The following is a 25,645-nucleotide window of genomic DNA, read 5'->3' as shown; positions in this document are numbered from 1 at the left end:
CCTCTGGAATTGGCCTCAGAGACACTTTCAGAGGCATCCTAGGTGCTTTCAGATCCAGTCAAGGTGACAGTCACAGCTGGCCTCACACGTGTCTCCAGTTGATGCTCAGGGCCATTATGGCACAGTGTGATAGGGAGTCAGAAGTCTTGAGAAAATGATGCTATGTTTTTGGCATACACCATTCCCTGTTGTATGACAGGATGTGACAAAAAAAGGGCAGAAAACAATAGTGTTGGGTTTTTTTGTTGTTTTTCGTTCGTTTGTTTTTAGCAAACCTTACTGGAAACCCTATTCATGACCCAGGGCAGCTGCCTCCTTCTCACTGAAGTAGGAAAGAGCCCAGGTCCTTGGGTACTGGTGAGGTTAGGTGGTTGAGACAGACACTCAGCCCCAAGCACAATCAAAGACATACAACTCTGAATGAAGTATAGTTTGGAGCCTGTCCTAGTGGCAAAATCAAGAGAGTAGCCAGATGTGTTGATCAAGGGTTGGAAAGTAGAAACTGTTACATGATTCACAGGACAAAATGGAAAAGCCTGTCTGCAGGGCAGTTTGACCACATGACGAGTGTAAAGTGTTTCTTCCCCAAGAAAGTAAGGCTGCTCAAGAGAACTAATCACTGAGATGCTCTTTGCAGTGTCTTAGATCAAAATACTGACAGCCTGACCCCTGGAAGGCTGTTGGTTGATGTTTGGGCCTTCGTGCAAAGTGATGTGGTAACCATCAAAACGTAATGTGTATCCAGTGTGGGTGCATGATTGTAACGTCACAATTGGGGTGCTGAAGAAGGGGGAAAATCACAAGGACCAGGCGAACCAGGGGTACATAGTAAGCCTTTGTCTCAAAAAAACAGAAGATGACATCTGTATGTTTTCTGTGGGTTATATGAGAACACTCTAGTCTGACTCTGAACTTCACAAACAGGAGGGGAAGGGGATGTGAACTGCATGAGTATTGGCAGCATGAAGCTGAGTACAGTGGTTTGCTGGACTGTCCTGCCTGCTGCGTTTGAGATCTTACATGCTAACAGGCAAAGCCATAGATGTCTTCTATTGGACTTTGCAACATGCTAAAAATTTTTGTTAATTATCATGGGGAGAGATTTACAAGGTATGTGAATGGGCTCAAATGGTTCTGCACAGAATTCTCACATGGTAAAAATAAATAAATAAATAAATAAATAAATAAATAAATAAATAAATAAATAAATAAATAAATAAATAAATGAACTCCTGTGTAATGTGCACGTAGAAGTAGCTACTGGGATTTTATTTTAGTCTTTATCTAATTGTTTTTCCTCTTTAAAGCAAAAACACACATCTCCTGGGACTTTCTTAAGCAGTTAAATTTAATTAAATCTGTTGCTGTTTTGACACAGGGAAGAGCATGGAGGAGATTAAGAAGGTGCTGCTGTTGGTACTGGGCTGTGCTGTTCAGGTAGGACTGCTCAGTGGGTGGAGAGGGTTCCTCGTGGCCAGTTCATCATTACAGGAGTCGCTAGGAGACAGTGTGGCAACTGTTTGTAGTGCCAGGCGCCTTGAGGTGGAGACCCCTCAGGCCAGGATGATGTACTGTGTGCTCCCTGCAGCTTGGTAGGCCACATCCCAGGCACCTGTTTTTGTGAGTAGGTTTCACTGGGCTGCCGTCACACTCCAGTGTTTGTGATTGTCACCGCATGCTTTCCAGCTGTGGTGGCAGGGTTGAGGAACTGTGACGGAGCCCAGGAAATGTAAAACTGTCACCGTCTAGTTGGATGTAGTGATACACACCCGTGATCTTAGCACTTGGGGACTGAGGCAGGAGCATTGTGAATTTGAGAGTAACCTAGACTACAGAGACCTTGTCTTTAAAAAAAAAACCAAAAAACAAAAAAACAAAGGGCTGGCACCAAGCTTAGTAACAGCACTTGGCTAGTCTGTATAAAGCCCTGGGTTCTGTCCCCGGTGCCACCAAGCAGACACAGTTGCCCTCTGGCCTTTCACGGTCGGAGTGTGCTTGCCCCCACCCTGAGTCAGGTATGCTCCCTCTACTTGAGAAGAGCTTATATGAAGCAAGCATTTCTGTGTCCCACCTAAGTTTTTACCTGGGAGGGATCCAAGGCCAGCCTCCGAAGCCAGTCTCCTGTAGGCGGCCAGGGTAGCTTTGTGCAGTCTTGGTGTGTGTGTTGGGGGGGGGGGGGGGGCAGGGTACAAGGACCCCAGGCCGGTGTGGGTGTGGTTGTCACCTGTGTTTTCTGTACCTGGATGAATACTTCCATTAACTTGTGTAACCCTTCACAGTGTGAGAGAAAAGAGGAGTTCATTGAGAGAATCAAACAGCTGGACATCGAGACCCAAGCTGGCATTGTGGCTCACATCCAGGAGGTAGGCACTGGGGGGTTGGGATGGCCGTGGATGCTGGGGTGATAGCAAGAGGCAGCATCTCCGTAGTGGAACAGTTTGAGAACGACACCACTGTGAGTGGTTCCGCTAATTCTAGGTTTCATAACCCACAGACGCATTGATTCTGTTTGGAAAGGTGGCCACCAGCAAGGTAAAATAAAATAGAGGTTTAAAAAAAAAATTGAGCACTTCAATCAAGTCATCTTCTGCCTGCTTCTTCTTGCCTTTTATGGACTCAGACTATTTTTAAGAGCTGTCAAATGGTTTAGGCTCAGACTTTGATTTATAGGCCCTGAAAATGTATTCTGGCAAATGTCATCCCGCTCTGAACAGTTGATCTTTATAGAGAGTCTCTGCTGCTGTCAGTGATACACAAGGAAACAAGCTGCCACCAAGTGAGATGTCAGAGCCAACAAGTCCCGAGAACGCTGGCTGCCTCAGGAGCCAGACCTTCCTGTCCCTCTGCCTGAGGTTGACTGAGATGGTCTCATCTGGAAAGGTGGCTTCCTGGTGGGGTGGATGTCCACCCGGGATGAACCTTTGTCCTGGTGCTAGGTGCCTGGTTAGGGCTCAGCACCCACTCTAATTAGACAAACTAGGTACACGCAGGAACGGGACCATGCGAGAGCCACTGTGCAGTTAGAATAGGCACCGGACACAGGGCCTTCCTGGCAGGTGCTGGTGACTTGACTGTAGCTGGGGTACCGGGCTCGCACAGTGGCTGGGGCACTGCAGGATCCAAGGCTTCAAGCCAGGATTTGAAGTAGGAGATCAATGCCACACCACTCATTGTGTGCAGTAGGAGGAGGCCCAGCAAAGCTGCCATAGGAGAAAGTCAGTATTGAATACATATTTTCAACCATCACTGTGCTCCTTGGAGTTTTAAGAAGTAGTCTGCCTTTTAATTTCCTTGTGGGTGTTGTGTTTTGCAAATATGTGTGTCTAGGAACTTAGGTCATTGAGATTTGTCAGTTCTTTGCCACTCACTGTTCTTCCTGCCCAGACAGCAGGATATTGGAAAAATAGAAAAGAAATACACAACCAAAGAGGCTTGTATAGACTAGCAATTGTGGAAGCTGGCCTAGGAATTCATTGGGTACCTCTTAAAAGACCACATGCCCAGGATCTGCTGTGGAGCCTCTTGTTAGAATCAAGGGAGGAGGAGATTGGGCCTGTAATGAAAACTTCAGCAGGTGACCGTGTGCCGCTTGGAGACCCTGAAGCCATCCACAATGGCCTTGAGACTCAGGGTCTCCCCAGCTCTAACGCAGATCAGGCCGAGGGCTTGGCCTTCGGAATCTGGCTGCAGGGTACCACGGGATAAGATTTCTCTCAGTTTTAGACATCTGGGTGCTTCCGCAATGGATGCCTCTCTTTCCCTGGTGTTACCGTCCCCATGAGACCCGTGTGTTATTCTATTTCTCTTCCGACGACAAGAGGAGGGCAGCTCAGCGAATCCTCGGCTCTCTGCTCAGGAGAGTGGTAAAGCCAGGCTGCCCTCTGTGGTCTGTGGGAATGAGACTCAGGCCTCAAAATCGCCTTAGACCATAAATAGCTCCCTCAAAGAGACCAAGGTCACTGTGTACGCGCTATTCTGAACTAAGGGGCTTAACATTTTTGTTCTGTTTGCATTAGATTTTATTTTAAGAAATAAGGTAAGACCTGCTCCTCATCCTCGCACTGAAAGGCTCACCTTCTCTATGTTGTGAGTTAATGCAGCTTACAGCGTCCCAGAGAATGTGAGTGTCTTGTCATCCTAGGAAAGGGGAAGCAGTTTATATGCCTCAATTCTGAACTGACTTAAGGAGCCCCGCTGCTAGGCATGGGAAGTTGATCACTGAGGGCTTAATGAGGTCTGGGGAGTAAGTTGCTGTTCCTTGTATGGGAATGAGGTGTAGGGTAGGCTCTGGCTCTGCCTGGGTCGCACACCACATGGCCCTGGGTGTTCGGGAATGCCGGAGCCAAACACAGCCGCCGCTGCAATCCTGGACCGTGTTCCCACAGGTGACCCACAACCAGGAGAATGTGTTTGACCTGCAGTGGCTGGAGTTGCCAGATGTGGCCCCAGAGGAGCTGGAGGCCCTCTCCAGAAACATGGTGTTCCACCTCCGCAGACTCATCGACGAACGTGACGAGTGCACTGAGGTGTGCCCGTGGGGCAGCTGTGGCCGGCCGGATGGGTCCCTGACGTGGCTTTTCTCCTTCAGCTTTTCTCTCTCTCTATCTCTGGTCTGAGTGCCGCCCAGCCTGCTGGTCAGGCTCTCTGGGGTAGGACACCGGTATTTCCCCTGGGTATAGCCCCCGTGGTGAATGGTCTTAACAGAGACGCCCACCGGAAGGGTCTGACCAGGGTGCCTAGCATGGGTGGGGTCTGTTTCCTCTGCTACTCTTTCCTCACACTCAGGAGTACCTCCCGCTCCTGGTTTTCAGTCTCTTGTCTCAGTGGTTCTTCATTTAGTCTGGGCCTAGACGCTGGGCCAGTCCAGGGAGCGCCAGCGAACCTGCATATCCCCGTCTTCTCCCTGTCTTGTGCAGCTGATCGTGGACCTGACACAAGAGAGGGACTACCTCCAGGCGCAGCACCCCCCCAGCCCCGGCAAGTTCTCTAGCCCAGACTCCACACCAAGCCCCACCAGCAGCCTGTCCAGCGAGGACAAGCAGCACCTGGCCGTGGAGCTGGCTGATACTAAGGCCAGGCTGCGGCGCGTCAGGCAGGAACTGTGAGTCCTGCCGCTTTTTCCTCTTCGCTGTGGTTTGAACCAAACATGGGTCTTCCCGTGAACTTTGCTTGCACGTGTGGTGTTGTGGGATAGCTCAGCTGGCGGGGCTGCTCCGACCGAGCTCCTTGTGGCTGAAGGCTCATCACCAGCCCTCTGCAGGCCTGCACTTGTAGGGAGGGCTTCCTGGTGCTTAGGCTCCAGCCAGACTGTCTATCAAAGTAGGCCGCTATCCATGCAGGCTTAGGTTAGGGCTGGGATGAGCAGAGTGTTTTCTTGGCTCTCGGTTCTTTCCTGTTTTCTCGAAGTTGTGAATGTGGCTTGTTCATCTGGGGAGTTGCTCAGCCTTACCTCTCCATGTCTAGTCTCACAGAGCCATCTGTGGACTCACAGAGCTACGGCTGGGCTGTCTTGTACACATGGGGACAATAGGTGGTGATTGGGTCTGGGTTAAGGGTGCATGTTAGAAACCTATGAATTTTGAGCTGGGGAGATGACTTACTGGGTACAGTGCTTGCAGAGTTTGGAATCCCAGCACCCACATAATAGCACATCTGTAACCCTGCACTGGGGGTGGAGACAGAAGGATCCCCAGGACTTGCTGGCTAGCCAGTCTAGCTGAAACAAGCCCCTGCTTCAATGAGAGACTGTCTCAGAAGACATGGACCAAATCTATGGGTACTTCATGCACTTACGCAAGTGAGCGGGTACACACACACACACACACACACACACACACACACACAAACCAGTCAGCACATGCACATGTGTGTAAAAACACACAGAATAAACATCACGAACATTTTCACAGACTCCCAGAAGCCTGCATGCCTTCCTTTCCCCTCTGTGGTCCTAGAAGTAGCAGCCTGTTCCCAGAGCCCGCCAGGAAACATCCTCCCTTTTACACTCTCTCCTAATTACCTGTGCAGGGAGGAGAAGACGGAGCAGCTTGCAGATACCAGACACGAGGTAGACCAGCTGGTCCTGGAGCTTCAGAAGGCCAAGCAAGATGTGAGCACAAGGCCTGGCCTGCACATACAGGGGCTGAGGCTGGGGTTCCCCGGTAACCGGTCCCAGGGGGTCAGGAGGTAGCAGGGGACTTGTCCAGCAAAGGTGTCCACAGTTGTCCTGAGAGCTTCCTGGGGTGCCAACCATGTTTCTTAGTGAAAGTGTGGGAGACTCCACAGGGTGGCCTGGACACGGAGCTCCTAGGCCACCAGGAGATCCCATGCTATAGGGATTCGACCCTTTCTTCCTCCTCAGATGAGGGCTTTACACTGGGTTTTCACCTTCTCCAATCTTACAGAATATCCAGCTGGCGGCTGATGCCCGGTCAGCCCGTGCCTATCGGGATGAGCTGGATTCACTGAGGGAAAAGGCTAACCGTGTGGAAAGACTGGAGATGGAACTAATCCGCTGTAAGGAGAAGCTGCACGATGTGGACTTTTACAAGGCTCGCATGGAGGTAAGCGGCCACCCTCGAGATAGAGTGAGGTGGCCAGACAGGCTTCCATCCCGCGCTGTTGGACACAGCCTGCCAAGCACGTGTCCTTGGAGGATCTGAGCAGAGAGCCATACTCCAGCAGCTGCCTCCTCCACAGCCCACCTGCCTCGGTTCTTCCTGGGTCGCCTTCTAATCCTTCTCTCATCTCCAAATGTTGGGTGGGTGAGGGGGAACAGCGTCAGCTGATAAAGGGCAGCCATGCTTTTTGGTTTTTCTTTCTTCCGCTTCATGCCTGTCTTGGGGTTTCTATTACTGTGGTAGACACCATGACCAAGAGGAACTTTGGGAAGAAAAGGTTTATTTTATATTGCAGCTTGCAGTTAGTTGATCGTTGATGGAGGTCAGGGCAGGAACCTCAAAGCAGGAGCTGATGGCGAAGCCATGGAAAAGGGCTGCTCACTGGCTTGCTCAGCTCAGGCATAGCACCACCCACAATGACCCTCCCATATCAGTCTCTGAGAAACTCCTTCAGGCCAGTCTTAGGGAGGCATTTTCTCAATTGAGAGTCCCTTTTCCCAAATGACTCTAGCTTGTGTCAAGTTGACATAAAACCAGTCATCACAATAACATAATGATGGCTTCTATTTGGGGGTGTTTTTTGTTTTTTTGTTTTGTTTTGTTTTTGTTTGTTTTGGTCTGCTTCCTAAGGTTTGCAATTTCTGGGCTATTGGCTGGGTGTCAGTTTCTGTCTATAAAATAAAAATACTGCTGCTAATGAAGCTTTAAAGATGAGCACTGTGGAGTGCGGGTCCCCTAGTCTACCCACAGGCATTGGAGGCTGTGCCAGCATATCATGGTTACTTTACCCACTGTGTTTGTAAGTGTGGGCACACACAGTGTGTGTGTGGAGGTCAGGGTGACTTTCCCTCATTGTCCTTCTCTTCCCTTGTTGAGGCCGAAAGAGCCACCTTGTCGCTCTGGCGATGCTGCTGCAGACTCCAGGGGGCTGGCCTGCGAGCTCCTGGCCTGTCCTCTTGTTTCTGCTTCCCACGTCACTGTCGGAGTGCTGTGACGACAGTTGTGTGCCACCGCGTCTGGCTTTTTAAAGTTTTAAAAAAGATGAACCTTCTTTTTAATGGTGTCTGTGCAGGTGGGGGACTGTGTGCGTGTATGTGCAGGTTCCTACAGAGGTCAGAGGTTAGGTTGTGTGCTGCTCTAGAGAGAGAGGTGCTGGGAACTGTTAAGCACTGAGCCCACCTCTCCACCCCCTTGTGTCTAGTTTGGATGTGGGTTCCAGGGATGGAGCTTGAGTTGTCAGCCTTATATAGCAGGTGCTTTCACCCACTCTCTGCCCCCCTCTTTTTTTTCTTTTTGAGATTGGATTTTGCTATCCTGCCCACAATGGCCTTGAATTCCTGGGCTCCAGTTGTCCTGCCTCAGCCTTCTTGGTGTTTCTTCTTGGTGGCCTGGTAGCTTCTGGGGTCACTGAGCACAGGTCTAGCAGCCCTGTCATCCCTGCTGTGGGACTTCCCTTTCTTGTTGACACACTTACCCAGCTACAGCCAGGGTTGCTGAGGTGAGGATATGGCTGAGCACTGCTTCTCAGACCCACTCAGGGAGTGTCCCCCTGAGGAATGTGAGTGTCTGGATGACTCACCTTGCTCCCTGCTAAGAAGACACCTTGGATTCTGGGCAAGGAGCTGGAGCAGGGGCCCAGGCCTTCCTCTGTCTTAGGAACAGCTCCGTGGTTCACTGCCTCGGCCCATGTTGAGAGGTGTAAGTTCTGGCCTGAAGGGCTCTAGGTGGAGAGTGTGTGCCATTTAGGCTTTGATGCTTGTTCAGATGCCACCGTTGGAGCCTCAGGCACAGTCTTGTACAGGTTTCCCAAACTGCTGCCTCAGCAGCTCCTCCTGAAGTTGTGATCTCGAAAGGTTCCCCTGCCAGACAGGGTCAGGAATACAGTGTGATGGCCAGGACTCACTCCAGTACTCTGTTCCCCAGAGATGGGTGGGTCCCAGATCCAGACTCCACATTCATTCCAACATTGTCCCAATGTTCTCCCTAGAACATGCAGACAATCTACTCTGTTAGGAGCTGCTGCTGCTGCTGCTGCTGCTGCTGCTGCTGCTTCTGATGGTGATGATGATAATGATAATCGGATTTATGCTCGCTGCAAAAGGGAATATCTAGACGTAGAAAGAGGTTTGCAGGGAGACTCTTTCCCACCCATTTTCTCAACACCTGACTCAGTTTAGTACAGCAACACTTTTTATATTATTAATTTCATAAGTCATCATGAAGTAAGTAGTTCTTTAGGGTTCACATTCGTTCTAGTAATAGAAAGAATGTATTTGTCTACATGAGACCTTTCAGGGCAGGTAATGATGCATGTATGGGTTTGCAGAAACTGTGGGGTCAGAGCCACTTGGTGAATTGGGCCTGAGAGAAGCTTGTGCTTTTGGAGTATGACCCCAGGACTCAGGTAATGGTGGAGCACACAGTACTTGGCTGCTCCTTGGATTGGGAATTCCCAACAGCCGTGTGAGTGTCTTTACCCCTTGGAGAACATGAAGAACAGTTATGATACCTTCTTTGGCCTCTCCACACTTGACACACTTTTTGGTATGAGATTAACTTTGTGGTGATGTTGACTGATGTGGAGACAGTCGTGGGAATGACAGGGACACTGCCAGTCCCCTTTGTTGTGGGATATTTTTTAAGATGTGTTACATTTGTTTAATGATGCAAAGATGTGTCGCATTCTTTTATGTTGCATTTGGTTAACTCTGTGAAGCTGTGTTACTTTGCCTGTCTAAAACAGCTGATGGTCTAATGAAAGGACATCAGCCCCTTTGAATAGGTGCATACTTGGTTGACCACATCAACTTAATTATGAAACAGAAATATGAGTCTGAAGCTATGAAACTTCTTCCTTCCCTGAATCTTAGCTCTTCATTTCTCAAGCTGTGATCTAAATCAGCTGAGGGGCCTGTTAAGAACACACACTTCAGGCTGGAGAGATGGCTCATCAGTGGTTAAGAACACTGGTCAATCTTCAGAGGCCCCAGGTTCAACTCCCAGCATCTACATGGCATCTCACAACTGTCAAACTCCAATTCCAGGGGATCCAGCGTCCTCTTCTGGCCTCTCTGGGCACCACGCACGTGGTGCCCAGGTATGCACGTGGGCAAAACACCTATGCATATAAAAAACCACACATGCCTTCTTCTTCCAAGGTGGATGTTAGTGATAGTTCAGCTGGTAATGTGCTTGCTACCAAGCGGGAGGCCCTGAGTTCAGATTGCTCCTGTGATCCCAGCTCTGCGGAGGTGGGTATCGGGGATCCCTGGGACTTGCTGGCCAGTCAGTGAGTTCTTAAAGTAGGAAAGTGATTGAGGAAGATACTCAGCACCAACCTCTGGCCTTCCTGACACATGGATTTCTACCTCCCCCCCCCCCCCCCCCCCCACACACACGGATTGAATTCCTGGATTCCCGAGTCCCTAAGGAGCAGGCCTCAGATGTCTGCATTTCTGTAGATGGTACTTCTGCACCCCCATGCTGGTGGACCTTTGCCAGTTTTCAAACAGGGCCTCACAGTGTAACCTAGGCTGATCCTTCTGCCTCAGCCTCCTGACGTGCTCCGGTGACAGGCGTGTGCTACCTACCATGCATTCTTTCCTACAGAGGCCCTCGGCTGCAGGTTGCTCACTTGCACAGGCAAGAATTATAGAACTCAATACCCGTCTGTGGTCAGCTCTGTCCATGTGGGCTTCCAACCCTGGCTGGGGATTCTACCTCACATGGCAGAAGGCACAAGCTTCTTGGGAACCCCTGCGCCAAGTGAAAGAAGCCATTGCTATGTGGAGTTCTGTGCTCTGGGAGAACGCAGGGGAGAAGGCTGAGCTTCGTTCTCCTTGAGACTGGAACGAGTGGAGTTAGTTATGCTGGGCAGGTGAGCAGGCTCATCTAAGCAAGAGTCTGGCTATAGCTTTCGCGTCAGCTGTCCACATTGGTGACACGTCTAGGTGACAGTGCTGGGGTGGGGGTGGGGTGACCGGGACATCCTCTCTGATGACACCAGTGCAGCTCCCCAGAGGAAGAGTGTGTCAGTCGCTGGTGGGAGGAGGAGATAAAGGAAGGGCTCAGGTCCAAGGGCAAGTGGCATTTCACTAGTACAATGCAGACCACAAGTTTGCAGTTTGTTTTTAAACGCCATCAGCTTTTCTGTGGTTCTTGGTCTAGTTCACAGAAGGGTTGAAACTGTGTAACTGGGAGCAGTATAGAGGCAGGAAAAAGTGTGGAGTGGGTACAGAGCTAGACCATGTGACTTCCCTTTGAAAACGGTGGTCCTGGGGGCCTCTGCCTGGGGCAAGAGGGTTGTAGTCCAGTGATCCTCAGGGACCACTACCTGGAGCAAGAGGGTTGCAGTCCAGTGGTCCTCAGGGACCTCTGCCTGGGGCAAGAGGGTTGCAGTCCAGTGATCCTCGGGGACCTCTGCCTGGGGCAAGAGGGTTGCAGTCCAGTGATCCTCGGGGACCTCTGCCTGGGGCAAGAGGGTTGCAGTCAGGGTTGTCGGGAAGAGACACAGCCTGGAAGGTTTTCTTTTTCAGTATTTTATGATTGGCTTAAAATTTCTGCCTAAGGCAAAAGGCCTATGACCGAAAGCTGTGTGCATCCTGGGCATAGTGGCAGTGGTCTTCCCTGTGCTGTGTAATCAACAGCCTTCTAGAAAGTGCTAGTTTCGAACTAATCAGAGGGGCCAAGACCCAGCAGTACACTATTCTGCCAAGTGCTGGGTAAGTCTTGTCCTGTTATGAAAGGAGGGGTGTGGCCTGCCCTGGCATCCCAGGCACAGAGGCATGCCTGCAGCGAGCTTATCCTAGCCAGCCCTTCTCTGTAGAGAACCCTGAGTGGAGATAAAAGCCTGGAACAGGTCTTGCAGGAAAGAGGCAGCCAGAGAGATGGGTGGGTCACTGGCAAGGCCCTGGCCCTTACGAGCTGGGTTAATGACCAGTTCCAGCGTGTTTCGTACCTAACAACCCCCATTCCAAGATCACACCCCTAAGATGACAGTAGTAGGGTCCAGGGTCAGGAAGGGACAGAGTTTGACGGTCCTGCCCAGACCCTGGGCCGACTCGCTCCCCTGTACCCTGAGGTTCCTAGCTCTTGTAGATGTACCTGTCACCTTCAGTGAGAGATGCCCAGGACTCAGTAATGGTAAGCGCCCGGTGCCTGGAGCTTTGGGCTAGCTCCTTTCCTGCTCTCAGATCTCCATCCCGGAGGAGTCTCAGCTAATGTGTCCAGAGTCACTGTTTGTGATTCTGTCTCTATACTGGCCTTTGTTGACTGTGGGGTCCAGTCATTTTCCTTGCACTTGTGCAGGGGTTCACCTCCTCTTTTTTCTCCTCACCCCACCCCACCCCACCCCACATGGATCAGGCCCAAGGGCCCACCATCTTTTACACCCCACCTCCCAGCATGTTGCTGTCCTAGGGAGGTATCTGAAGCCTGTGCATGCCTCTGACTGCCTCCTGCTGGCTTGCTCTGGTTACTCCATGGCTTATACACAGAAGCCCTCCCTGAATGTAAACTGACTGTGCTGCTCAGTCCCTTGGCCTGCTCCTGGGGTGCCCTCTCCAGTGGTCTCTCACATACCTCTCCATCGGGGGAATGACTCCATGCTCTCCCTTTGTCCAGCACTCAGTGCTGGGGCCCTTTGGCAACCCCCTTTCCACACACCCCACCCCACCCCACTCTACCCCGGGGCCTCTGCAGCAGACTTTACAGGTTGCCTGCCTCTCCTTCTGCTCATTCATTCAGGCGTTGTCCGCTTGGAGCCAGAAAGTAGGACTGGGTCTGTGAGCTCAGCAGGCCATGTCCCCAATCTCTTGCTTCACGTTTCTTTTATAAGCACCCCCTCCCCCATCTTTCTGGACAGTACATAAAATATGGTATTACTGTGATGTGTGTTTCTGTCTATGTTTCCTGACCAGACTCTGAGCCCAGGCAGATAGTATGTGCCTCTCTGATAGTAAGGCCTCTCTGTGCCAGGGACATTCTCTGCTCTCGAGCCAGCAAGCTATAGTCCATATATTAAACCTAGCCCATCATTGGCTTTTATGGGTACAGTTTTATTGGAACATGATGCCCCATCCTCTAACCCCAACAGAGAGTATTGCTTTCTGGTCCTTTACAGAGCAGGTGCACAGTGAGGCCTTTAAGTGAGCAGTAGTGACTGTAGAGCCTGGCCTGTGTTTAGCTAGCTCTAGGTCCACCATAGCATCTAAGGCCCACAGTGACCCTGTGAGGTGTAGCGGCCTCCTTTCTCCAGACAAGAAAAGGCATCACAGTTGCTAAGCAAGTGGTCTGGGATAGGAATGTGGCTGGCAGTCTCCAGAGCCCTGACTGGCTGCCAGAGAATGAGGGGGAGCCTTGGCCATTAAGGAGAAGAAAAGGGGCTAGAAGGGTATACAGGAGAACTAGAGGTGCTTACAGAGAGACCCCAGCCTCCCCCAGTTCATGCCCAACTAAGCAATCATGTCCCAAGTGAAGAATGTTAAGTTCCAGGGAGCTTGCCGAGGGGAACTCAGATGCTGGGTAGGTAATCTGTTCTTTCTGCCTTGGGGTGTCCTTTGTTGCTTCTGCGGACTGTGATGAGATCTATCGAGTTGAACAGAGTAGAGGGGACCTTTGGTTTCTGGTCTAGTCCCTACATTTCTTCAGGTCAGGCCACGTTACAGGCAGGCAGGCAGGCCGGCCGTCAGGGTCAGGGTAGAACATACCCTGCCCTTGACTCTCCATGGCTGAGGAGTGAGGTACTGGGTGAGGGATAGAGACAGGGCAGGAAGGAGGGAGAGGCCTGTTGCTATGGGTCCAGTGGCCCAGCTCTTCCTTCCCTCGGCACTCTTGGGCTTTCTGTTGCAGTGGACGCCAGGAGCCATTGTGTGTTGTGATCCCAAGCTCACTGGAAAAGAGACTTTCTTTGATTCCACATCCCCTCCGGTGTTTGGTGTTCGTGGGGGGGTCAAGAGGCACTCCTGGAAACCAGTTATTTTGTGTTGTTTGCTTTGTTTTTTAGTGGTAGGGATGGAGCCGAGAGCCTCAGGTATGCTAGGCAAGTCCTCCACTGTTCAGCAACACCCCTAAGCCCTTGCAAAACAGTTTTTGTCTGTTGACAAGGGAGCTGCTTTGTGGGTGAGTGCTGGGTTGAACTTTGTCCTTCGCAGGTGTGAAGTGTCTGTGACTGGAGCTGGTGAGTTCAGACATTGGGCACTGGGAATTGTACGCACATTATTAACCCACGTTTTCACTTAGACACTGTTTTCCAACCTGGGAGTTCCTACAGCTAGAGTTCGTAGTAGAAATGGAGTTGGCCCACTCACCCCCTGAGTCACTCTTTCAAGTCACAATGGCAGATCAGAAGTGGACTTTCAAGTCGCTTGAGGACAGGAACTCTAGTCTAACCTATGGCTGTATAAACACCCGAGCTGTGGACAGGGCAGGGTTGGGCTTGATAACAGCCTCCTGGTTAGGGCAGATAGGTATGCCAGATAGCTGCCCAGAGCAATGGAGTCAGCCTTCTCACCCCTACAGACCACTAGTGGAGTCCTTGGCCTGTAGGAGCTTGAGCATAGCATCCTTCCTGGCTGCTCGTTGTCCTGTGAGGTCGTCGATGTGCGGAGCAGGGTGGAATGTCATAACCTAATACTGGGGACGTCGAGACCAAAGCAGAGGCAGTTTGAAAGGTGCTTCGAGACGATCCTGTTGGGTGCTGGTGCTGTTCTGCTTGTCAGAGTGTCTGAGTCCTTCAAGGACCACCGCGTAGGCCGCCTCTAGCTCCAAGACTCAGTGGAAAGAAGTGTAACAGTCCTGTCCCCAAAAGTTCCCAGAGTGGGGGAAGAGGACAGGACAGCCACCATTACCTCAGAGAAGGAGCAGGGAAGGACGGAAACCCAAATACCCAACTTAGTGACAAAGTAGACTCCCAAGTCTACTTCAGCCAGCCACTAGTTCCTAGCTCTACGAAATCTTCAGCCTAAAGAGTGTGAGTTCCTGTTTCCTCATGCTTTAAATACCTTTCTCTGCCCAGACATCACTTCCTGGGATTAAAGGTGTGTGTGCTTCCCAAGCAAAGGCATGAGATCTCATATGCTGGGAGATCTCAAAGGCGTGCGCCACCACCGCCCAGCCCTGTTTCTCTCCTATACTGGATCAATCTCATGTTGTCTAGTATGGCCTTGAACTCACAGAGATCCAGGATCTCTGTCTCCCGAGTGATAGGATTAATGGTGTGTGCCACCACTGCCTGTCCTCTATGTCTAATCTAGTGGCTGGCTCTGTCCCCTGATCCTTAGGCAAGTTTATTAGGGTACACACTATATCACCACAGACCACAAATCACCACAGACCCTTTTGCTGATTTGAGACCCTCATTGATTGTTTTCTGTCCTATGTCATTGGTGGCAATCTGGGCCTCTTATTAACCAGAGGCCCTTGAGAAGTGGAGGGCCATGGAGGAAAGACAGAGTCTGAGCCTGCAGCCTAAGTGGGAACTTTGGCCTCGGCCCACAGCAGGCCTGTGACTTTGGGCGCCTTCCTTAATGCACTTGAGGAAGAGACTGACCCTGACCTGCCTGCCCTCAGAGGGGTGCTGTGAGGAGCAGGTGAGGGAGGACCAGCCACAGTGATGTGGTCTTTGTCAGGCATGGAGTCTCTGGAGGCAAATGGGAGACTCTAAAATCAATGAGCTGCTTCCCAGGGCCAGCTTGGATCAAGCCCCTGTCCGTGAGTGCTTCCCTCCACCAGGAAGCTTGGATTCAGGCCCATGTGGGAGAATGAGCACACGGTGGGTACGTGGAAGCTCCAGCCTCGGTCTTTGTTGCAGTCTGTGAGTGCGACAAGTCTTGGGAATCTTCCCCACCCAGGAAGTGGGGCAGTTCCCTGCATGCACTGTTTATAAACTGTGAGGATGTGGGAGACATGCAAGCTACCCCACCTCCCACCCAGGACACCAAGTGCTGCTAGGAAGGGCTCATGGGACATGAGAGGCTCAGGACAAGGTCTGATAGGCATGGCCCATAGACTGGCCTCTTCCTGTGATGCCTGCCCAGGCCACTTTCTGCCTGTGCCTGTCTGGGATTCGTATTTCCTGCTTTGCTGTGCTGTGACTTGACTGTCCCCTTCTTGTCTGGCCTAAATACTGGATAGAGGATCCAACTTAGTCCTGGGCTCTGTCCCCTCTGGTCTCTCGGCCACTCCCTTCACTTCCCTTTGTTAAAGGAAACTCGGGCAAGCGGTGACCCTCATTGTCAGCAGAGTCCACTTTCCAGTGGGGTCCAAGTTGAGGATCATCTGGCTGTGGAAGATCTGGAGGAAGGGTTGCCTTCCCAAAGTTCCTTGTTATCTACTGTGCTGGGGATCAAACCCTAGGACCTTGTGCACGCTAAGCATTCGCTCTGTGCTGATCTACACCCCAGCACCATTAAACATTTTCTTGATGCTTGGATTTTTTTCTTTGAGAGTTACTTGCCTGGCCTCAAGGGAACCAGTGAGGCCGACAAGGACTAGATGCAGAGCTTCCCATCACCTGCGTCCCTCGGCTGGTTGCTTGGCTCCAGGGTCTGAAAGCACTTGGTTTGGCAGTCCTGTGTCATGACCCTGGCCTCTATCTGACGGCTCTGCTGTTGGTGTTTGCTCTTCAGGAACTGAGAGAAGACAACATCATCTTAATCGAGACCAAGGCCATGTTGGAGGAGCAACTGACCGCCGCCCGTGCTCGAGGTGATAAAGTCCACGAGCTGGAGAAGGAGAACTTGCAGCTAAAATCTAAACTCCATGACTTGGAACTGGTAGGAATGTAGCGGGTGCCATGTAAAGAGGCGGTAGCGGGGGTGTAGGAGGCGCAAGCCCCTCGGATGTGTCAACTCCTGAGTGTGCTGCCTGCCAGCAGCTTGCTAACTTAAGAGCTTGCAAAGCTCGGTGCCTCAAGTGGACACTTAACTGCCCTCGAAACAGCTAGGACCTGACTTGTATGTTGCTTCTGCAAGGATGAGCACATATGTCTTTCTCAAGGGTCCTCAATGGCTCTTGAGTGGGTTGAGCACTGGTGTGTCATCCCTGTCACAGCCTTTGAGGCTGCAGAGACCTGCTTTAGAGGCAACAAGCTGTCCATCACCACAGTGTAATATTGCAAAGCACGTTCCTTGTGTTCCTACGCTCAGAGTGTTCACTGAGACCTTAGGACTTCCTTCTTAACCTAGTCAGGCCACGGGCCTGTCAGGTAGGGGTCCCTGTTGCATTGGGGCCCTGAGTGGGGTGTCTTTGTACACCTCCCTGTCTGAAAGGAAGCATTCTGTCCTTCTGAGTGGGTGGTGGTGGATACTTGTGTCTGAGGCCAGTTAGACCTCTCACACTTTCCCTCTTTCTGCCCTAGGATCGGGACACAGATAAGAAACGAATCGAGGAGCTGCTGGAAGAAAACATGGTTCTGGAGATCGCACAGAAGCAGAGTATGAACGAGTCGGCCCACCTGGGCTGGGAGCTGGAACAGCTGTCCAAGAATGCAGACTTGTCTGATGGTAGGTAGCGCCCAGCCCCGCCGTAGCCACTGCTCCTCATCCAGGAGCAGAGAGAGCCCTTGGCTGAGTCTGCGTCTTCCTGAGAGCCCATCTATTCTCCACAAGTAAATGTGATCTCCTCAAGTGCCCTTTGGAGCTGTTTGATTATGGTCGTCCCCGGGGGAAACGTGAGTGGCCTGGCAGCCCGGATGCCCGGAAGTAAACTACAAATGAAGTGTTGGGATTTCTTGGTTTCCCATATGGACACACAGGAGCTTCCAGATCACAGCTCTTTGCTGATGACAGAAAGCCCTGACACTAGAAGTGTCCCCAGTGATCACTAATCCTTATTGTAAATGGACCCTGGACATTATCTGCCCTGTTCATTTGCATAATTGGGCAGGATGGATTCAGCCGGTCCTGTCTCCCTGGTGGAGATGATAAGTGACTGTTGGTCCCCAGTCTCAGGCTCTTTATAGATCTTCCTGGGGGGAGAGGGGGAGGGGAGTCCTCCTTCCTGGCACGCACTGCTGCCCTCTGCCGGCACCCTGAGATAAGGTGTGCATTATGGGAAGGGTGGGGGACCCCAGTCAGCACTGTAGCAGGAAGCCCCAGCGCCCAGCAAACAATAAGCCAATTCCTGTGTTTGAAAATAGCCACATTCACCTTTCCCATGCACCCAACATACCAAGTTAGTACTGACTTAGCGCTTGACCGAGCAGGCTTGGGCGTTTGACTCGGTTTAGGTTTGAAAGATACCGATAAAAACTCCCTGAGAATACTACCCAGGTCGTTTCTTCCAGAGCTCTTACCAGCCCTGAACGTGAAAGCGTTGAATTAACTCGTTTCTGTGGACACTGAACTGTGTCTGCTTCGGTGCTTGTGTGCCCAGCTGGGGTGCCTGGGAGCCACACAGGGTGGGAGAAGGCATTGTTTCTGCCTCTGAATGAAGTTCAAGTCCACCAGGAGAAACTTCTGCTCCCTGGTGGACTGGAGAAGCGGTGCAGGCTCCCAGGACCAACCTCAAAGGCCTGATCCATTCACACTGCTTAGTATATAGTTTATGAACCCTTTAAGGTCAGCGGCCATGATTGATTTCTTCTTCTTTTTTTTAATTTTAAAAATTAGATTTATTTACATGTGTATGCATACATGGAAGTCAGGACGGTTTGTGGGGATTGGTTATTCCTCTACCATGTGAGGACCCAAACCTAGGTCATCAGGCTTTGTGGCATGTACTTTTCCTCACTGAGCCATCTCATTGGCCACATGATTTTGCGTGCATGAGTGTTTTTGCCTGCATGCATATCTCTGTAGTACTTGCATGCCTGGTGCCCACGGAGGCCAGAAGAGGGTCTTGGATCCCTTGGAACTAGAGTTATAGGTGGTTGTGATCTGCCATGTGGGTCCTGGGAACTGAACCCAGGTCCTCTGCAAGAACAGCTCTTGACCACCGAGCCATCTCTCTGGGCTTGTGATTTATTCTTAGTGATAGTGTTGGTTGGTCTCATTTGGTCTCACTATGTTGCCTAAACTGGCTCCAAACTCCTGGGCTCAGGTGAGCCTCCTGCTCCATTCTCCCAAGTGGCTGGATTAAGCTGTGCCTGGCCCTAAATACTTCAGATTGTGCTTGGGCTGCAGATTGAAGACAGGGCCTCATGTATACCAAGCACATCTCCATAGAGCTCTACCCCTGGCCTCTGTAGTGGGCTCTGAAAGAAAGACTTGGAAAGACACGGCTTAGAGTGCTGGCCCCTCTGCTTGTGACCTGGAGTAATACCATGTCTTTAAACTTGAGCTCCCCACCTGCAAAATGAGGGCAGCGAGCTTGCCCTCAGCCTCACGGGAGGAGACTGAGGCTTTAGCCCTACCTGGCCCCATTTATGTTTTCTGTACCTGTGAGTCCCGGTTGCTAGGTGGTCTGATGAACGAGCCTTTGTGCCTGATCAGGGTGGAGCTTGCCTGCGTTGCTGATAAGCTGCTTGCACTCAGTACCGGTGTTGAACTTGTAGAAGCTTGAAAGTCACTTTGTCCTGAGTCTCAGCATGGGAGGAGCAGAAACATGGATGGTAGTGAAATACCCAAAATGAGGCCAGCGAGACAGCTCAGCAGGTAAAGGCGCTTGCTGCCAAGCCTGAGGACCTGAGTTCAATGCCCAGAACCCACATAATAGGAGGAGAGTGTCAATTCCTGCAGGTTGTCCTCTGACTTCCATGTGCATGTACTCATGCACACGCACACGCATAAATAATTGTAATAAAAAATTGACACTTAAAATACTAAGTTTATGTAGATTTCACCATTATAAAAATGACCTCCACATAAATGTTGCAGAAGTACTGTCCAACAGGAAGAAGTAATGGCCACAGGTTGAGTTAGTGGACTTTTAGGCCAGGTACTTTACTTAGGTTCCTTTTTTTTCTCTTAATTAAAATATAGTTATATCATTTCTCCCCTTCCTTTTCTTCTTTCCAGTCCTTCCCATGTACCCCACTTGCACTCTCTCAAATTCATGGCCTCTGTATAATTGTATGTACACACGCACACACACACACACACACACACACACACACACACACACACACACACACACACGAGACAGAGACAGAGAGCTAAATATATAGATACACCCTACTCCGTCTGTATACTGTCTCTTGTATGTACGTGTTTTCAGGGCTGGTCATTTGGTATTGGATAACCAATTTGGGAGCTCTTGCTTGGGGAAGATAATTTCTCCTGTTCTCAACATTCCTTAGTTGCCTGTAATTCTTTGCCTACGTTGAGATCCCATGTGATTTCCCTGTGGCATGTTAGTGTGTCTGTTGGTATTGTCCTGTTGGTTTTGTTTGCGCAGCCATGATGAGGAAACTTCATGGTGTAGCTTCTTTGACATCTCTAGGGCATTAACTCTCACAGCCAACTTCCTGTTCCTCTGGCTCTTACAATCTTCTCACCCCCTCTTCTGCTGTGACCCCTGACCTTAGGTGCAGGTGTTGTGTTGTAGACGTATCAGTTGGGGCTGGGCACCACATGGTGGTTTGTTCTCTGCATTTTGATTGGTTGAGGTTTTCTGTCATGCTCTCCCTCAGTTTGGTGAGTCCTACACAGGATACATATTTAGAATGGGGTTAGACATTATGCTGGTTTAGTAAAGCCTGGTTGTTGGTTCTCCTCCAGGATCCGTGATGGCTAGGTTGCTTTCTTTAGCTGAGAGGGGGCCTCCCAAGTGTCTCTGAACCTGTGTTGATGCCGAGATTGGACCTACTGTGCGGTCATCACAGCCCCTCCCGTTGGGGCCGTTGTTGAGTCTCTAAGACGGCCTGTTGGGTCTGAACCTGTGTGGATGCTGAGATTGGACCTACTGTGCGGTCATCACAGCCCCTCCCGTTGCTGCCGTGGTTGAGTCTCTAAGACGGCCTGTTGGGTCTGTGCTGTTGCTCTGGTCGGTGATTACACAAACTCTTCCGTGCTTACAGTTGCCCAAGGCAACATCGCAGGCTGGGTCTGGACATACGTGGATGGCTTTGCTGAGGACCTCAGCACCTTCTCTACTTACTCTAGACCCTGGGTGATGAGTAAGAGTCAGGAGTGGAGGGGCAGAGAACATCAGCAGTACAGTGTGATGAGGCTGGAGTTGGTGAGCAGACAGAGGAGGGACTGGGGAACAGCCTTGACTGTTTCTTTAGGGTGTTTCAGGCCTGCAGCTTTCCTCCTCAGAAGCTCTGGGACTTACCTGAAGCCTTGCACCTGCTTGTATGAGGAAAGATCAAGAAGTCTAGTCCTTGACTCTCAAGAAAGTGCTGGGTTATGTGAACGCAAAGTAGATGCCTTTTAAAACATGTACCCCATCTCGCTGAGACATCTAAAGCAGCTTTGCATCCGTTGTCTGACTTTCTTCAACGTAACTGTGAAGTTAGAGGAAATCTCTCCTATCAAGGTTCTAGCCCAGGCTGGCCAGTGTGTGTGTGTGTGTGTGTGTGTGTGTGTGTGTGTGTGTGTGTGTACACACACAGGCACCACTTCCCTTCACTCACAGTCAGCTGGTCCCTTTGCCCTCCCTGCTCAGCAGCCTAGATGCCCAATGCTCCTGGAGTGGACCCAGAAAATACCTGCCGCCCTTGAGTCAGTTGCGTGAGCAGTGTGGTGATCCAGGTTCCCTTAAGTCCCACGATTGGCTCCTACACTGTCATCCAGTTCCTCCTTAAGCTCTAGATTGAGTGGACCCAACTGCCAGCAGAGGCCCTCCCTCTTGGGTGCTGAAGCAGCAGTCCCACTGGGATGAGAATGGAAAGCAAGAGGGGTGCCTAGCTCTCAGGGCTCGGTATTGGTGAAATTATTAAGGCCACTCCACATAGTTAAAAGGGAGGTTTATTTTGTGAGGTAACTTACAAGTGAAGGGATAGGTTACAGGGTCTGGGAAAGACATAGCGCAGTCCGGCGGTGTTCTCTGGAGAACTCTGCTCCGTCTGCCTCCAGCATCCAGGGTCCAGGAACCAAGAGAGCCGGCGCATCCAGATCTCAGGTATTCAGGGTCCTCTCTTGGCCCTGCCTTGTAGGTGTGACAGTTACTGAAGCCTCAATGGGGGTTGGAACTTCCAGATCAAAACTGGAATGGCTACCCACTACAGCTCGGCTTGTGTCAGAGGGTAGAAGTGGGTTCCCAGAATGCTAGGCCCTGACTGACTCGCACTTCAGCCTCCAGGAAGTCCTTCGTGTTCGAGCTGAACGAGTGTGCCTCCAGCCGCATCCTGAAGCTGGAGAAGGAGAACCAGAGCCTCCAGAGCACCATCCAGGGGCTGCGGGACACGTCGCTGGCACTGGAGGAGAGCAGCCTCAAATGTGGGGAGCTGGAGAAAGAGAATCAGCAGCTTGGCAAGAAGGTGATTTCTCCGGGCTGGCACAGGGGCACCCAGTGTGCATTGCAGGAAGTTCCGCGTCTCTGGGGCCCTTAACCAGACTCCAGGGAGATAGCCGTCACTTCCTTACTGGTGGCTCTCCTGTAGAACCTGTGTCTCATGTCTACATTCCCTCGATTTGCTGCTCAGTCCCCTATAAGGCACCTGGGGCAGTGAGGGGCAAGGGGACAATGTCTCCTGGGAGGAGACCAGCCCCTAGGACCTTGCCTCTGCTGCTTTCTCTCTTTTGTGGGGGGCAGGGCGCTCAGCTTAAACCCTCCTGCTGTGAATGGGACCTTTGTGGAACCATCTAGCTGTATTTACCCCTTTTGTGGTCCTTTGAAGTACTGTGTGTCATGTGACATTTTAGCTGCCAAATGACTTGTTTTTCCTTTAGAGGACACTAGGTGACACCCCTCTCTTGTGCCTTTTCTTTTGGTGCAAAGCAAAAAATGGCAGACTTGAGCACATGGTTTGGTCTCTGAGATTTCTGTGGTCCCAGGGCAGGGGATGTCTTTCTAAATGGGCATTCAGTGTTGGACCAAGTGAAAAAGAGCTGACATAAAAGAAGATGAAACCTTCCCACTCTGTGGGTTCTTACTGGGCTGGGGACAGCGTAGGTCACCTCTGCCCTATAGCCTCTCTGTATACACACGTGCAGTGGGCACTGCCATCAGCATGGCTGCTCCTGCCCATGTCTAGTCCTACCTTCTTCGGCTTCCCCTCAGCAGTCCTGTGGCCTCTTACCAGCCCTGTCCTGCTGTGCTCCCCAGAAAGCCATGACTTTCCACAGTTCCCAGTAACTAGGGAGCAGTAGGCACTAGAAAGAGGTTGCTTCTCCCAGACCAGAGTTGTCCTGTGTCCTGCCCGTATGTAGAGCGCCCTGCACCTGGCAGCAGTCTGTCCAGCCAGCAGCGGTGGCTGTTTTCCGTCCTTTATACAGGTCTCACTGACTGGGTCCCAGTTCCCTGTGTTTGATGGGTCAGCACTTCAGCACCAGGAGGAGGTCATACTCAACCAGCTCAGCTCCCCTTAATTTCCTTTCTCTAACCCCAGCCGTCCTCTGTGGGGTAGGGCTCACTGGGAGTCCTTGGCCTTCCCCTGCCTCACCCCTAGCAGCCAGGCTGCAGCCTGTTTAGGTCCGAGGTCTTTGTGGAAATCTGAGTTCTCAGAGCTCATGTTCTTCTTCGTACTTCCCTGGGTCCTTGAGACGCTGCCTCCCTCCTGTCTTTGTGTAACTTTATACCAGTGTCACCACGGTTCAGCTCCTTTAGACAAATAGGAAAAGATTCCATATTATCAGAGGTGGGGGGCCATGCCTGCTTTGGGGCCATTGCGAGAAGTCAGGAGCAGCTGTCTGAAATGTCTGAGCCCCGACTGTAAGGACAGAGCTTTCTCAGGCTCACGGGCCTGCAACTAGCTCTCAGCCCAACAGTCAGCTTACCGGTGGGCGAGTGGGGTGGGGGTGGGGGGGTGCTGTCTTCAGTAAGCAATAGAGTGTGGAACAGAGAGCTAAGAAAGGAGAAAATGGAGGCTGTCCAGAGGGGTCAAGCAGGAAACACAGGAAAATCCCATGTGTAGGTGGCAGCGGCAACATCAGACACAAAGGCTGGCATAGTTTTCTAGGAGTGGGGTCGAGCATATTTTGGGGAGTGAGATGAAGGCCAACAGGCATGGTCTTCATCATAGCTCAGGGCAGAGCTGGGGGCCTCATCCCACAGGCCTGGGAGTATGCATCGGAGGGACAGGAGTCCAGCCCTTCTTAAAGGTGTCGGGCCAGTCACTGACCCCTGCGGGCCAATGCTCTCCCTAACTGTGACCGCACTTCTTGTTTCTGGCCCCGCAGCTTGCTCTGTGCTGATGTGCTGAGCCACCTCAGCCTCCCTTCTGAGTATCAGGTCTCGGGTGAGGAATGGCACAGAGATACGGGTGAGATGGGAGGTCTTGATTTGGGGAAAGACCTGTGTGTGACACTTCGTAGCACCCTTCTGGAAAGCCATAACCAACATGGCTGGATGAGTCACGCCTGCTCTAGGGTCCTATGCTGGGACTCCTAACAACCATGATGCATGCACAGCTCTACTGGCCCCACCTTTCCCACTGATGGACCCCAGCTTCTCCCGTAGAGGGTGGCACCTCAAGAAGGAGAAAGATTGCTGCAGAGTCACAATAGACAAGGATGCTTAGAGCTGTGGGAGCTTACTCCTTTGTCCATGCAGCACCTCAGTGTGGACAGCCGAGTGAGAGGCACTGCTCAGTCCCTATGCTCTCAGGGTCTCTGGGCATCTCTGGTCCTCCCTTAAAGGTTCAGATTGAGTGGTGGCTCAGCTGAGCTTCAGATACTTCTCAGCATCACTTTTAGAGCAATGACCCCCAACCAGCAGCCTGAGGCACACTAAGATGACATAAAATGCAGACCTCCAGGCCCCATCGAGTCAGAAAGTGGGCGTGGGCCTTGCAGTCTCCAGGGAGGGTCAGCTAGCTACCTGTGGTCAGTAGGTATCATGATTGAGCATGATTTTTGACTCTTTGCCACTTCGAGACCAGCCTCAGCATCTCATGCTGAATATACTTGGTGACAGCAGGTAGAGACAGACAGCCCAGGCTTGAAGCCTCGGAAGAGTAGACGATATCATGGGCATCTCCAGAGAACAAGATTGGCTGCCCTGCCGAGTCAGGGCCTGCATCCTAACGGGCACCCCCTTCAGAGCCTGGTGTTGGTAGGTGGTAATGGGAGGGTTATCATCTGTCCAGGCAGAATGATAGAGCCTGGTCTAGGGCAGCAGCCATGGAGTGTGGGGGCAAGTAGAGTGGGCAGAAGGGGCAGGGCTTGATGACAGGTTTACCTGAGGGTGGGTGATAAAGCCTAAGCATCTGGGTGCTTTCCCCAAGCATAAGGAAGGGAAGGAGCCACGCAGTCCTTGTGGGGAATCCAGCACTGGGTGTTGGGGTATGTGGTCTGACACAGAGCGGAAGTAGATGAGGTCAAGGAAAAAAAAGCAAGCCGTGGGGTAGATTAGACACAAGGCAGCGTGGGTAACTTGGGACAGACAAGGGCAGGCTGCTGCCGAGTAACTTCTCTTACCTCAAGCAGGAGTGCAGGTGATGTCAGGTCGATGATGGAGGGAGGGAGGGAGGGAGGCTATTGCTGCAAAGTGACACTAACACCTTGTTTCTCAAGGGCCCGTGGGGATAACCTGGGCAGAGAAGGATCTGTCTGTCTGTCTTGTCTGTGGAAACACAGCTCACTTGGGTAGACTGACGTCACATTAGGCTCTATCTTTAAATCTGCAGATTGAAAAGTTGCAAACGCAGCTGGAGAGAGAAAAACAGAGCAACCAGGACCTGGAGACTCTCAGTGAGGAGCTGATCCGAGAGAAGGAGCAGCTGCAGAGTGACATGGAGGCCCTGAAGGCTGACAAGGCCAGGCAGGTAGGCACGCCGTCGCCGTCACCACCTCACTTGCTCATGCTAGCAGGAGAGGAGCTGAGGAGCACAGCCGTGTCTCCTCCACCCCTCTGTCAGTGTCTTCAGACAGTTGTGATTGTTCTGACTCTGGGAAGGAAAAGACCAGAGTCCCTGGCACAGTGGCTCTAGTTTCATCCTGTGGCCGTGACAAACACCGTGACCTAAAGCCATGTGGAGGAAG

General features: G+C 51.5%; 1 protein-coding gene across 2 annotated transcripts in view; it reads left to right on the top strand.

Annotated features, from left to right (window-relative positions):
- Positions 1 to 25,645, top strand: part of Ccdc88c (coiled-coil domain containing 88C) — a 126,282-nt gene that overhangs the window by 60,511 nt on the left and 40,126 nt on the right. For both annotated transcript variants that reach the window (XR_008218356.1, XM_052738790.1), the window contains exons 5-14: positions 1,379 to 1,437; positions 2,280 to 2,363; positions 4,386 to 4,526; positions 4,917 to 5,101; positions 6,028 to 6,109; positions 6,405 to 6,563; positions 16,247 to 16,393; positions 16,978 to 17,122; positions 21,797 to 21,981; positions 25,291 to 25,428. Coding sequence is in view for 1 of the 2 variants with exons in the window: in XM_052738790.1 (XP_052594750.1) it covers positions 1,379 to 1,437; positions 2,280 to 2,363; positions 4,386 to 4,526; positions 4,917 to 5,101; positions 6,028 to 6,109; positions 6,405 to 6,563; positions 16,247 to 16,393; positions 16,978 to 17,122; positions 21,797 to 21,981; positions 25,291 to 25,428 (1,325 nt within the window). In the remaining variant the exon portion in view is untranslated. The remainder of the gene's footprint in view (positions 1 to 1,378; positions 1,438 to 2,279; positions 2,364 to 4,385; positions 4,527 to 4,916; positions 5,102 to 6,027; positions 6,110 to 6,404; positions 6,564 to 16,246; positions 16,394 to 16,977; positions 17,123 to 21,796; positions 21,982 to 25,290; positions 25,429 to 25,645) is intronic.

Source organism: Peromyscus californicus, unplaced genomic scaffold, assembly GCF_007827085.1.
Source record: "Peromyscus californicus insignis strain IS unplaced genomic scaffold, ASM782708v3 Scaffold_15__1_contigs__length_86483966, whole genome shotgun sequence".
Classification (NCBI taxonomy): Eukaryota; Metazoa; Chordata; class Mammalia; order Rodentia; family Cricetidae; genus Peromyscus; species Peromyscus californicus.
Note: the sequence above shows the minus strand (reverse complement) of the source record. Positions and strands in the feature narration are given on the sequence as shown.